At 44.6% G+C, this 13,242-nt stretch overlaps 1 protein-coding gene across 3 annotated transcripts in view; it reads right to left on the bottom strand.

The window, feature by feature from the left end:
• Window positions 1-1,936: 1,936 nt before the first annotated feature.
• Window positions 1,937-13,242, bottom strand: part of PARD3B (par-3 family cell polarity regulator beta) — a 394,146-nt gene continuing 382,840 nt past the window's right edge. For all 3 annotated transcript variants that reach the window (XM_038141819.1, XM_038141820.1, XM_038141821.1), the window contains one exon: window positions 1,937-6,613. In XM_038141819.1, coding sequence (XP_037997747.1) covers window positions 6,259-6,613 — 355 coding nt within the window. In that variant the 3' untranslated portion in view covers window positions 1,937-6,258. The remainder of the gene's footprint in view (window positions 6,614-13,242) is intronic.

Raw genomic sequence — 13,242 nt, 5'->3', positions numbered from 1 at the left:
AATCCCCTTTCCTTCCAATCTATTTCCTGTTCAGGTCTGACACCCCCTGCCCCCTTTTTCTACCTATTTAAATTTCTCATCCCCTTTCCTTTGCTCCAGTCGACTCTCCTTATCATTTCCCACTCTCCCTCACCTCTTCTTACCCATTCCCAGAACAATCCTATCTCTCTGGTGTCAGGTAACTGAGAAAACCATCAGCCAAGATGTCCCCCCTGAGGCAGATCCTACACTTGGGAATTAGGGTCCCTTCTGTCTTGTTTCCATCCTTTCCCAAGCTATGCCTCAGCACCTCCGTACCTTCTCTGTAGAGATGAGCACATCAAGTGAAGGGAGTCTGAGTACCCTCCTCAGGAGACCTCCAGAGCCTCTGAGCCAGAATCCTCTGGGACTTACTAGAAGCCCTGAATGTCTGCTGGGAGGCTGCAGGATCTGCTCAGCTCCACTTCAATCTTGATAATGGCATTTTGCTTCCTGAGAGCCTCCCAAGCCGCACAGCTGCCACGTTCCTCGTGCCTGAGAGGCTGTGATGCTCTGCCCCGGGTAGATCACATTGCAGCAGGTTACTGCACTGCTGCTGGGGCAATGCAGCTCGGAGACGCCCCGTGAGGAAAGGCGCTGCATCCCACTCTGCTTACAGTAGGATACAGGTCTCAGGAGGGCGCAGTCTCGTTCATTAAAATTAATTAACAGTCAAATGTCTCCACATACTTCCTTGCACAGACAGAGCAGTCTGAAGAACAGATTTTAACTTGAGCCCAGGTCCTAGGGAAGTGAGTGCTGTTGTGGGGAAACCAAAGGAGACCGCCAAGGCAGAAGGACTATGATCTCAAAGCGTGGTCACCAAGTTTCCAGCTCTTAATACACTCCTACTTTGTCTTTTGCTACTCTTTGTACATCTGCAGTAGGAGAAACTGAGGTATCCTTTTTATTTGTGCAGTTTTCAGCTGTGAGTACAGGTTATGACCTGACTGGTTCTAAAATTGGCATCTATGTGGTTTATAATTTAATACATGCTAAAATTGACTGACAGTTTTCCATGAACTGTCTTGCCCATAAACACCAAGACCTGCATTCAAAATGTTTTGGAATGCAGTACACATGTATATTTATTGAGCCATTCCTGCCATTTCTACTACACCTTGTGTAGTAAACCTGCACAATTCTGTCTATTTTGTTCTTTTATTCTTTTTTTCTTTCTTCATAGTAACCCATAATTTCCATCTTATGCTTCATTATTCCTTCTCCCTGTACTAATGCCTTTTCACTGAAGTATCTATTTTGAAAATTATTCCACCTAACAGAACCCTCTTGCCCAGATCTCACTGCAACCCACGGCCTGATCCTACAACGATCAATGCTTGTGCATAATGTGTGAAAATAAGAGTTACCAGCTTCAGTTAAATGACCAACATACCTCATGTGAAGAGGTATGTGAAGAACTGTGCAGAACTTTGAAGGCATCCTAAATCTCTGGTAAGGGTCCCCAGCCCTCTCAGCTGGTTGGACCTGGCAGCTGCTACAGACTGCAGAACACCTCAGCTGGTACCAACAGCAAGAGAAGAGCTCCATGTTGAGATGAAAGTGCCTGGGGAATTTCAGCAATCAACAAGCAGCTGCCTAAGCTGAAATTTTCAGAGTTGACGAGGGACTTTTTCTTGCTTCTCCTCTCAGTCCTGGGGTATGGAATCAGGATTCAAGCAATACAGCTGAAGACAATACAGATTTGAGACAGAATCAAATTAAGCCCTGGGATGCCTTTTTCCCCGAAAAAGTAGCACATGGCTGATGTGTTTTTGGTTTTTTGTTAAAAAAAAGTCATCTTACCAATTCTGATCCACCTTGATCATGTATCATCCTCTAATAACAAATCACATCCATGGCTGAGGATGACTTTGTAGACACAAAGAAAGGAAAGACTCTACATAAAAGTACATAGTCATATATAGTCTTAAAGCCTTTATTTTAATGCAAAATAAACCAGGTAAAATTTATATAGCCATATGTAACAAAAGATCAAAATCTTTGACGTGGTACTAGAAAAACCTGTCAAATTACATGTTGAATTTCTCCTCCAAAACAATCACACATGATTTTAAAATCAGTTTCACTTAAACACACAGATATTGTCAGGATCACAAGTACCTCTCTCTCCCTCACAGTAACACAATAGTGTCTTACAAAGCCTTCTTTCCTATGCAGAGATAGTGAATAGCACTTCTGATTTTGCATGTAAGGCTTAAGGACCCTGCAGGACAACTGTGATGGGGAGCACAGGTGTGGGGCCTTTTGAAAGTGCAAAGCAGCCCCTGCTCAGAGCAGTGTCAGGATGTGGCCCTGACAGAGCAGTCGCTAGGATTCACTCGCAGCACTAACTCTGATAAACAAATCTGTGATGGCTGGGAGGAAGAGGTAGCACAATTCATCTGTAAAAAAATTAGGCAGCATGTGAAGCTATTTCTAGATCAGGAAGCTGGAGTGAATTGGAATTCAGGACTGTATGCACTTTTTTAAGGCAAGAGCCTTTTTTCTTTCTTCTCTATGCTTAGTTTCCCCCACAAAGGGCAGCTGATACTTCTTTACGCATTTAAGGGGTGCCTAGAGACTTCTGCATCATAATATATCACAGTGGTAATGTCGGCTCACAGGCCAAGATCATGGCTCACTAGTGGGTGGTCACTCAGAAAATCCACAGGCTCTTTTTCTATCTCTTAATCTTTCAACTGCTGGGCCTGGCTGGCCCTGTGCCAGAGCCAGAAATGCAGGCTGCACGCCACCAGCTCAGGAAATCAAAGCTTCAGCTTCACGTGAGTGCGGGCCTCTGCCTCGGTCTTGATGCCTGTTCACACACACACACACACTTAGGGCTGCTCCCGTGGCAAACCCAACTCTCCCTTCACACCCACTACGTCAGTAACTCTACTGCTGGACTGGCACATTTTGGATGAGGGAGTGTGAGGCAATTACGTGTCAAGAGCATTTCAGACTCATAATTTTCCCAAACATATGGACATATGGGAAAAGAACAACTTGTTACTTAACGGCTCTTTTGGATTTTGCAAGTGTGTATTTTCAACCGTCAGTTGTAGCACCTCGTGAATTCTGCACGGTACATATTTTTCCACAATATGGTGCTAAAATCATACATTTTATACTGCAGAAAAGCTGACTATATATACTGTAGTTACACATTATACTTCTGAAAATACTGTACCTCTACCAGATATTAAATCAGGTAATGGCAATTTTCTCCCAGAACAATGGCACCAGAGATTGATGAGATGCTCTGTAATACTTTTTGGTCTTGCTCCCCCAGTTAGGTCACACTTTTTTTCCTCTTTAGCTCCTTATCTGTGGGATGCATCCATATATTATACTTACAGCTTTTTTTTTTTTTTTGATTGGAAAAAGCTCTCTACTAGTTTCTGCTTACTGAGCAGAAGCATCATTTAATAACCTGTTGGGTAAGGTAAGATTAACAGCTCAGAAGGTGTTTGTTTGATTTGTCTGCCTTAACTGAGTGGAGCCGATGCAGTCAAGGGGAGCTCTTAAGGAAAGATTCAGGTTACGAGCAGACATTGGGCAGGTCCCTCAAAGGCTATAAATAATCTAGGAGCTGTTTCCATCCAGATTTTATTTGGCCCTGGCTCATGAAATACTGTAAATAAGTTCTGTTCACTGTGCTGTGATGCCATTTGAAGGGTTAGTTGAGAGTGATTTACAAAGGCAGTAGCTTATATTCAGAGCTGTTCTTAATTGTGGCCTGGCTTGATAAAGCCACTGTCGCAAACATTAGTTTCTTTGCAGCTGGATCAAATGTATCAGGGGTTATATTTCAAGGAGGGAAAGGAAAGTATTTTAATTTGTTTTTGCTTCACTTTCAACAGGCCTTTATAACACTAGCGGCTGTGCTGTGGCTGCCAAGTCCTGGCTGAGTATCCTACAGCATCTAAACCTTTCTGAGAGAAGTCCAGGGCTGTGCAGAGCACGTACATGACAGGCACAGTTTCCCTGGGGAATGCACCTTATTTATGGAGGGTACTGAGAGACATCCAGCTTTACACCCAACACTCCCTCCAGAGGTTTTTCCCTCCTACATTACTAGGGAAGAGGGCAGAAAGAAATGGAATAAGAACCAAATGCCCTTGCTTCATAATCAGTTGCATTCCTTTTCCTCTCTCCCTCCCACCAATGCTTCCTCCTGACTGGATTTAGAGCTGTGCCTGCCCCTGCCCCAGGGAGCCCAGCCCTCTATCTGAATCATGGAGGTGCTCCCCTGCCATGGAAAGCTGTCTCTCTCCCCTGCTTCCCAGCCTGCTGGTGGGTGGAGGCTGATGGGAATGCAAGCACTAGAGCCTGCCAGCCACTCAGGCAGCTGCAAGTGCTGTGCCTGAGGGTTACACCAGGCTCTAACCAGCACCATCAGCAGAGAAGAAAATAGGCTGGGATTAAATGCTACTTCTCATCAGGGCCATTACCTGCTAGCAGGACACACTCCTAGCAGAACAAACCTTTCTGATGGTATTTAACATCTGGGAAGTGATCTATGTGATTTAATATGTTGCATACCGAAGGTGTCAAAATGACATCAAAGAAATCCTTATGCTTAATCCTTGGCCAGGTCACAGTCTTTTCCTGATGAGGAGGCCCAGTGGTTTAGTGACACTCCCAGAAGGCAGAAGTCGAGGAATTAAGGACACTTGGAAATAACATATTTCTAGGTCGTAATACTGCATGGTTTCCTCCTGACAAAATCCTTGAGACAGACCTCTAAGTGCTCAGAGCCCTCTTGGGTCAGGTCGCACAGGTCCCTGTGGCTGGGGACATACATTACTGGCCGCAGAGCAAACTCAGGCTGTTTGGGGCAATGGACTGAGCATGTGCCCCACCAGTCTGTCGACCCACCACGGCTCTGCTGTGCTGCTGACATCTCCTCCCCATCCACACCTTCTCTCTTCCTATGCACTGCTGCAAATAACTTGCTACAAACAGCTATTCTCACATCTTCCTCCTGGGCCCCAGGGTCTTGAAACCCTTCCTGTTACTTTCCTTGTCTTTTCCCTCATCCCTTGCTGTGAAAAGTGCCTTTACCCACTGACCTCATGGCCTCTGCTTGCAGGAACTTGAGTAGTTTGGCACTTGGCATGGCGGGGCCCGGTGCTGCCCAAGGCTGAGCTTCCCTCGCGCACTGAAGGCGGCCCCCATGAACAGGTGCCTTCTGGCAGCTCTGGGCTGGCCAGGGCAGACACGCGGCTGGCAGGCACTTGGCTCCAACACCGCCTGGAGTGGGCCAGGAATGGGCTGCCTTGATGGAGCCAAGGCAGCACCTGACACAGTAACTTAATATGAATTATGGAGTCCGTGCCCATAGTCACCTCCCTGGTCACTTCCTTATAGGCCAGCTCCACTGAAACCCCTCAAGCAACACTTCCTGACAGCAGCTGAGGATCTGGTCTCCAGGGTTTACATTTAAAGACTGCACACTGAATAACTAACCAACACTCACAGCACGCACTCCCCCCCGCTACAGACACGGTTCTCAGGTGTCCTGTCCTCTGAGAGCCTGCCCAAGCATGGGGGATAAGGCTTTTTACCCTACTCCAACTGCAGCAGGTGCAATAAGAGAAGACTCTTGATACACAGACTGCAAAAAATGAAGGCTACAAGATAAATGCTGCCACCACCAAAAAGACAGAGGAAGACAGAGGCCAGATCGCAAATCTGGAACTGCAGCATTCTTAAAGCAGAGCTGTTGGTCAGGACGTGCCTGGAATGTGGCCACTATCTCTGTGGCAGTCCCTTGTCACGATCACACACTAGATACACAAGATGCCCAGCTCTGCAAGAAGTCTGTACTGCATGCTGTGTTCTCACTTAAAAGGCTCTACAACAGCACTCTGAAGTAAACTCTGGTGACTCTGCTGCCCTTACACAGACAGCTATGTACTGTACAGGTGTAACTGGATTCAGTAAATAGCCCTGAGCTGTATTAAGTGTTGTGTTTCATTCCCAGCAGCCCCTTTCTATTTTTAAAAGGAATTAAAAAACACTCAACTGTCTGGTACCTCACATACTCAAAACACATCGTACCTCACGTGGCTTTAGTTTGCCTGTTAGAAAGCACCTAGGCTGAGCCCAGCTCAGGAAGAACGACTCCAGGTCTCGTGTGCCATTCTTACAGGCAGCTACGCTTAGGAACAACTCTACAAGGATGATGTCTGACGGGGCTCCTCCCGGGCTGTGCCCAAGTCCAGTGCACAGTTAGACAGCTGCAGTCATAGGGTTCTTCTGCCTGGGATCCTGCTGCCTGTACTGGTACTGGTCTGGACTGGTCCCACGGTGTCGGACCATTTCATTGTAAGCTGGTGCTCGGTGGGACTGCGGAGGGGAAGGTGGCACGTCCTGCCGGAGGGGTCCTTTATGCTGGTTTGCCATGGGCTGGGCTGGGTAATACTGAGGGTACCTCAGTTCTGCCACTCTTGTGTCTGGCACACGGATGTAGTTCCCCTTGGATGGGTGGATAACAGGCTGTCCTCCGTGGTAGTAGGGAAGATCTCTCTCTTTGTACGTTACTCGTGGCCCTGTTAAATATTCTAGTGGCTCTGCAGGTCCACGCCTGAGGAGGAAAAAACATAATAAAGCACATAAAAAGGCAGTCTACTAGCCCAGTGATACATTATTGTACATACAATCTATGTTTATCTTGGGAGAGGAAATGCCACCTCAAGCATGACAAGTCCTGATGAATGAAAAGAACTTCTGAAGGATAACAAGCTTCCCACCTGCATGCTACAAAAGTCTGTAACATCCACGACACTTGAGGAAGGGTCCAGTACACATCACAGCCCTTTTACAATGGGGAGCACTGGAGCCCTTCAGCTTCCAAAGTCAGTCTCCTGTGATCCATTTGCCATAATGGAAACAAAGCTCCTTTAAACAATGCATATTTGACTGAATCTTATCTAGCCTGAGGATAAACAGATGAGTTGGGTCTGCAAGTCTGCAAATCCCATAAGCTTTACAAGCACAAATATTCACGCTTTCCAGGCCATTTCCCACTATTCTCTCCCAATATGTCAGCCTGTAAAACTTTCCAAACACCGTAGTTGGAAAAACTGGGGAAGAAACACTGGGGATGTCAGGCTACAATACCTGTGTTTAATGGGCAAGTTGCCAATGAGGTTTCAAAATATCTGTGATCTAAAAGGCCTGATATTAAAACAGCCCTGTAACTTGTCTGCATCAGTATGGATCTCACAAGCCCTGGTTCACGTGAAAAGCAACATGTGAATGTGTCATCCCCAAGGATGTGCCATGGAGTCCTTTCTGTAGCCTTCTGCATCTTAATTTCATGATTTTCACTAATGAAGCATTGATATTTTTTCCTGTTACAACTTAACTTGTGATACTTTTGAAATGGCAAAAATAATTGTTCTCACAGACATGTCACCAGAGCATCCCCAAAGTTCAATTTAATTAGGAGTTTTTGCCAGTCTGACTGCAAATGTCTTTGCACTTTGGACAAAAGCTCTCATTGACAGCACAGGAAACTTCTCTCCAAATGAGAGCTTAAAGAAGAAGACAGAGTTTTGACCCAAACCAGGGGCTGGAAGTTGATCAATTATATAGATCAATTACACCTGCTCTGTGTCTTTGGGACTGAACTCATCAACTGTTTAAATATTCTTTGCATATATAATGAAAAAAGTCATCATTCTGGTACAGCAGATCAGGTGTTCAAAATTTGTCAATGACTCTCTTGTTCACACAGAGATTTTACAAGCATGCTCCTTCTTTCTTAACCTGGGCTCCCAGACTCCGCTGGAACTTGTTTAACATGTAGTAAAACAAAACATGTGGTTTTCTGCTGCACTCGTTTAAGCCCATGGGGTAAATCACAGACATAGGCAATGAACAAACATTATCTGCCTTGAAATGAACCTACAATTCTCCTCCTGGAATAACTTAGTGCAAATGTTTCCTGTTTAAAATGGAAAGAGCAAAAGGAAGCATTCCAGGCCTTGGACTTTTAGGACCCTATGCTCCCCAGAGACTTTCTGCTTTAAAAACAGAACATTATAAAAGACAGGCACTCCCAGCTTCCCCCCCACCTCCTGGTGAGACAGTCCAGACAAAGTGCTGAAGGGCCTGAAGCCACTCTCAGAGATACCAAACCACTCTTAACCGTACGTACTGAGACAATTACCGTCACTGCTCACACACCTACGCCTTGTAACAAAGCCTCATTTCCAGAGCAGGCCAAAGAACTGCTCCACATATTTCTCCACAAGCATGGAGGCTTGTTCACTAGTCAGTCCCATCACACTCAGCTTTAATGCCTCTGTGCACAAAAACCTACTTCCAATCATAAAAGGCTCTGCAATGGTAGGAACTGCTTTGTGTCAAGCAGCACACAAGAGGAACAAATGTCAAACCTACATCCATCACCTTTTATTGTAAGGATCATGCTCAAAATCCTGTACATCGGTTTTATAAGGTGGTCTCATCAGCAGCTATAATCAATGAAATTCTTGTGGATCACATTAAAAAAGGACTGAACTTGAAACCTGATCCAGAATTTGCTGAAAACCCAGTGGTAGCTTTTGGACAGAGTTCTAACTGCAAATTGAATTACTCTAAAAAAACAAATTCAAGATGAATTGGCACCAAAATTATGGCTGACAAGAGGACTGAGCCACCAGCATGACATACTGAGCCTTCAGTACACAACCCACGTCTCAACGACACCAGAGGTCTGCAAGGTGCAGGAAAAAAGAGGGGTGCTTTGCCATCCAGCCAAAAGATCTGCTTCCAGGAAAACTCAGTCAGTCCAGCTTTAGGAATGAGTATTACACTGCTGCCACAGAAGCTGTGATTGTGCAGAGGGTTGTGCACTCGGGCTGCTCTGGCCCAGGACTGTGCAGTGAAGATGGGCCTGGGCAATCAAAGCATGCCAGACCTGAGAAATGGCCCCAAGCTGCCTGAGCTAATGCCATCAGATCTCCATTGCTGTTCCCCCTCCTAGCAAACTAAATCCACCATTGCTTCACTTACAGCTAACACCATCTGTGGCTGTGTAGACAAACTGCAGAACAACATGTGGGAAGAGCAAAATTTTTCTTTAAAAGATAAAACCCCAAGTTGTTCAGTGTCAGCATCGGTTTCCTTTCTCTGAGGGCAAAACACCCATAGGTGGTGTAATTCTTGAGTGTCTTGCCCAGAGTCATGACTTAGTAGCTGGGAGGACAGGTCGTACACAGAGACCTGACAGGAATCCACTTGACATGAACCTTTTAGGAAAGCCCCAGGAAGGCAGAAGGTATGTGAGTTATTTTAGCAGCCTTGGGGATAATACAAGCAGTGATCTAGCCAACAATTAGCAGAACTTTTGCCTGAGTAAAACCTTGTGAAACACTGGTAACTGTCCAAAAGGCTGACTCCGGACAGCATGACTGAGGGAGATTTCACAGAAGACATCCTCATGGCTGCTCCACACCCTCCAGCTCACATCCCCTAGCGATCCCAGGGGGTGTTACACTTGCAGACACACAAGCTACAACCACAACACTTTTTTTCTCTTTTATGACCAGCACAGCATGTTATTACCAGCCAGATTATTTCCAGAGGATTCATTTTTCCCCACCTACCACCCATGCCTGGTGAAGTGCATTCTCAGGGAGCTGCTCACAGTGCAACCAACCAGCCTACAGGGTCTCCATGAACCTCTATCTGACCAGTCTTAAAAAAAAGGAAAAAACTGCCCTTCCCTCCTCAAGTGTGACAAATTAACCATCAGAAAGTGAATCTTTCTAACGTAAAAGAAACAACTGCAAATACCAAGCTCTGCCTGCAGAAATGCTGTCACCATTAGCAGTAAGTCTGGGACACTGAGGGCAGCTCTCAGCAGGAAGAGGACAGCTCCTCTGAACCAACACCCTTCTCACTTGATAGCCTATAGTGTAAAAGTATATGCTGTTGTTTACCCTTAAAGAAATTGCCAAAACAAACCAAACTAAACACTTTCTACTTGGCAGTCCCTTGTAGATACTGTGCTTGTTTCTGCAAGAAGGAAAACAACTCGTACCTTTTCCCTCAACAGACACTGCCACCTCTGAGGAGGTCCTAATGAAATTCTTCTCCTCTCTCGCACTGTTTTTGTTGGCTTCTGATGAGTTCAGAGTTCACAGGGCCATATCACACCTCCCCAGCGACCCATGGTGTGGGGGTCAAACCAATAATCTCAAGTGGAAAATCAGTGACCCAGGGGAGTGATCAAAAATCCACAAATTGGGTCAAGCAGGTCCAGCCACTCAAAAGGAGCAGGCCAGGACCGTGCCCTCTGAGAGGACATGCTGAGTAGGAGCTGCTCTGACTGTCAGCTGTTTTCCAGATTTTTGGCCATTTGTTTGACCTGGGGATACAGTGCAATTAATGGCAGGCAGAAGGCAGGGAAGCTGACACAACATCCTGGGAAGGAACTGATCTCAGAGCTCAAAACCTGGTTTTGCTGATAGTTCAGCTCTGCTGGGTCCCACTGGAAAGTGCATTATGGATGTGGGTCTAGCTGAAAGCAGAGGCTGCTGCTGCAGGAAGCAATTGAACGAAGGGAGGGAGAAGCACCAGGCTCCACAAAGGAGTGAAACTGGTGGGGCAGAGGGAAAACACTCCTCAAAAATGTCATGAGCAAGGTGCCCCTTAAAATGGTGCCCCTTCTGCTTTGAGGAAGCAAAGTCTCATCTTCCTTCCCCTGCAGTTTCACCTCATACGTTGGTCTGCAGCTCTACCAGTTTATCTTTTAAAATGATTCACCAGTTAACAACTGTGATCTGTTTTGAGCATTAAAAGCACAAAGTAGCCTTGTCCAAGTAAAGCAGGTATCTTGTGACTGATATTCAATTAACATGTTGTTATTTTCTATATGACAAAGTAAAGCCTAAAGCAGGTTTGTTTTTCTATCTCTGCTTTATTTATCTTCCAAGCACAAAAAATACAGTATTTTCTGGCTCTACTGCAGAATTTTTAAGAGCTTCTGGGTTTATTTAAAACTGAACCACAGGATTTGGAACACTTAAGAAAGACTTCTTTTACCCAAAATATTATTTAGTCACAGGTATCTGAAGGTTTCAAAAGCCCTAAGTAAACACTTCTTGCTTTCTGCAGTTCCCTCTTTTTTTTTTTTTTTGTTTAACCCCCATTTTAGTAATTCTTCAACAGTGGAAAATCTTACAGAGTAGACTAGCATAAATACCTGATGCTTCAAAAACCTAATAAAAAAATTACATTTCAGTTTTACTGCATTTCATTGATAACCTCCATTTGCAGGTCACCTTTAACATCCTTGGAGACGTGCTTGGGCTATCTGAAAGGAAAGGAAAGCAAAATAAAGGTCTAACTGCTTGTGCTGTGCCCCATCACGTTGGGAGTTTGGATTTCATTGTGACAAAGGGTTTTTCTTCCCTCTGTTCTATAGGGAAAGTCACAGAGGTCATCCTCTTAGTACCTGGTAAAAAGCAAGGAAGGGAATGCTCTCTTCTTGCATCACTATCTCCTCCTTGCTGCTGAGGGAATATTTTGCAAGGGATATAATCTCATATGAAAACCTGTCTTCTTACTTTGTTGGAGAGTACTTCTTGAAATAAACTTCAAAGACAGCCACAGACTAAGTAGCAAATGGAAAGCCCACATTTGGCTGCAGTCTCTTTCATGTCTAAGCAAGACATACAGAGACTCTGGGTGATGGCATCAGACAGCCCAGGCTGTGATTAAAGAACAGGAGAAAGCAACAAGATCCTATCTGTGTCCAAATTCTCAGTGAAAAACTCCACTGTATGCAGTGTGATTGTGTGATGTTTGTTCTCAGCCAGGAGAATCTACTTTTAAAGAAGAAAAGAGAAACTGATATAAGAATTAAATTATGCAAACAAACAATCTTGAAGTATCAAAAACATTACACTGTGTCTCTATAAAGCTCTTCTCAACAAACACAAAAAACAATTAACTGAAAAGATCATGTAGTGCCTATCTCTCCAGATAAAGTATTAAAGATACTGCAGTGCTGTTTGTAGTCAGTGGCTCTAAGAACTCCTGTTGCTTAATATTCAACATGCATATAACATAAATAAATTAATGAAATTTCAAATCACTGCAGATTTCAAAGAAATCACTAAGATGCATTAAGGTGGGTCTCTGTATCTTAATAGGTGAGATAATCCTATAATAAATATTCTTTGCCCTTTCAGATCAATACTTCCCACAGCCAAATACAGGGTTTGCATTTAAAATTCACTTTGGTGAATCAAATTTGGTATCTTATTGCTGGGAAGAATCTACAGCACAAGGAAGTGCTCAATGGCTGCTGTCTGTGAGAGAGGCTTGTACCCCACAGAAGAAGGCAGATGTCTAGCAATGTCATACTAACCTCAAACACACCATGCACACTTTATTTATGGGCTGAGCTGGTGGAGGTGTTTCCTTCTCCTGCTCTTTTATCAACAATACAAGGCTGAAAAATCAGATAACATAAACGAATACAATCCCTGGCTCTCATGTAGCACATGCCATGCAGAGAGAGCTGTTTTTAGTTTGAGGACTGTGTTTGGAATTCCTTCAGTGTCAGGTTTCCAGTTACCAGACCCTCTTCCCTGGGCCAGGCACGACTGCGGTCGGACTGGATTAGCAGAGCACTCTGCAATGTATATTACACAGCTTTGACTTCTACAGGCTTTGCAGACCCATAAAAATAATGATCATTTAATGACCTGCATTTCAAGGTGATGGGGGTGTGTGTGTGTGTGTGTGAGTGGTGGGTGTAAGAGTGGAAGAATCTCTCTCTCCTTTTTAAAGAATTCCTACTTGGTTTGGAGAAGGACGAGTCCATATAAGTTTGTTTGAAATTCCAGCAATATATTCCAGATGCAACGCAGGCAGGCCTGATTCTCTTCTCTTGCATACACTTTTGCAAAGTCTAAAGTGGTGCTAACTGGCCTGAATATAAGAGTTTATATGCACAGTTTCTCTCTCTCTTCAATATTACAGCTTAAAATATTTAGAAACAAACAGTTAAAGCACCACAATCCCAGCAGGTAAGTGCAGAGATGTGTTTATATTTCTCTAGTTGAAGTCCAGCCTTAAAGCAGCTGGAGAACTAAGTCCTTTATTGTTTGCAGAGGGCCACACCACAAAGGTGTTGGGCCTCAGTGCTCCCTGGGCCATTTTTAGCAATTGGAGACATTTAGGTGTCACACT

This window comes from Motacilla alba, chromosome 7 (assembly GCF_015832195.1).
Source record: "Motacilla alba alba isolate MOTALB_02 chromosome 7, Motacilla_alba_V1.0_pri, whole genome shotgun sequence".
NCBI classification, from domain to species: domain Eukaryota; kingdom Metazoa; phylum Chordata; class Aves; order Passeriformes; family Motacillidae; genus Motacilla; species Motacilla alba.
This window is presented reverse-complemented; position numbering and strand designations above follow the sequence as displayed.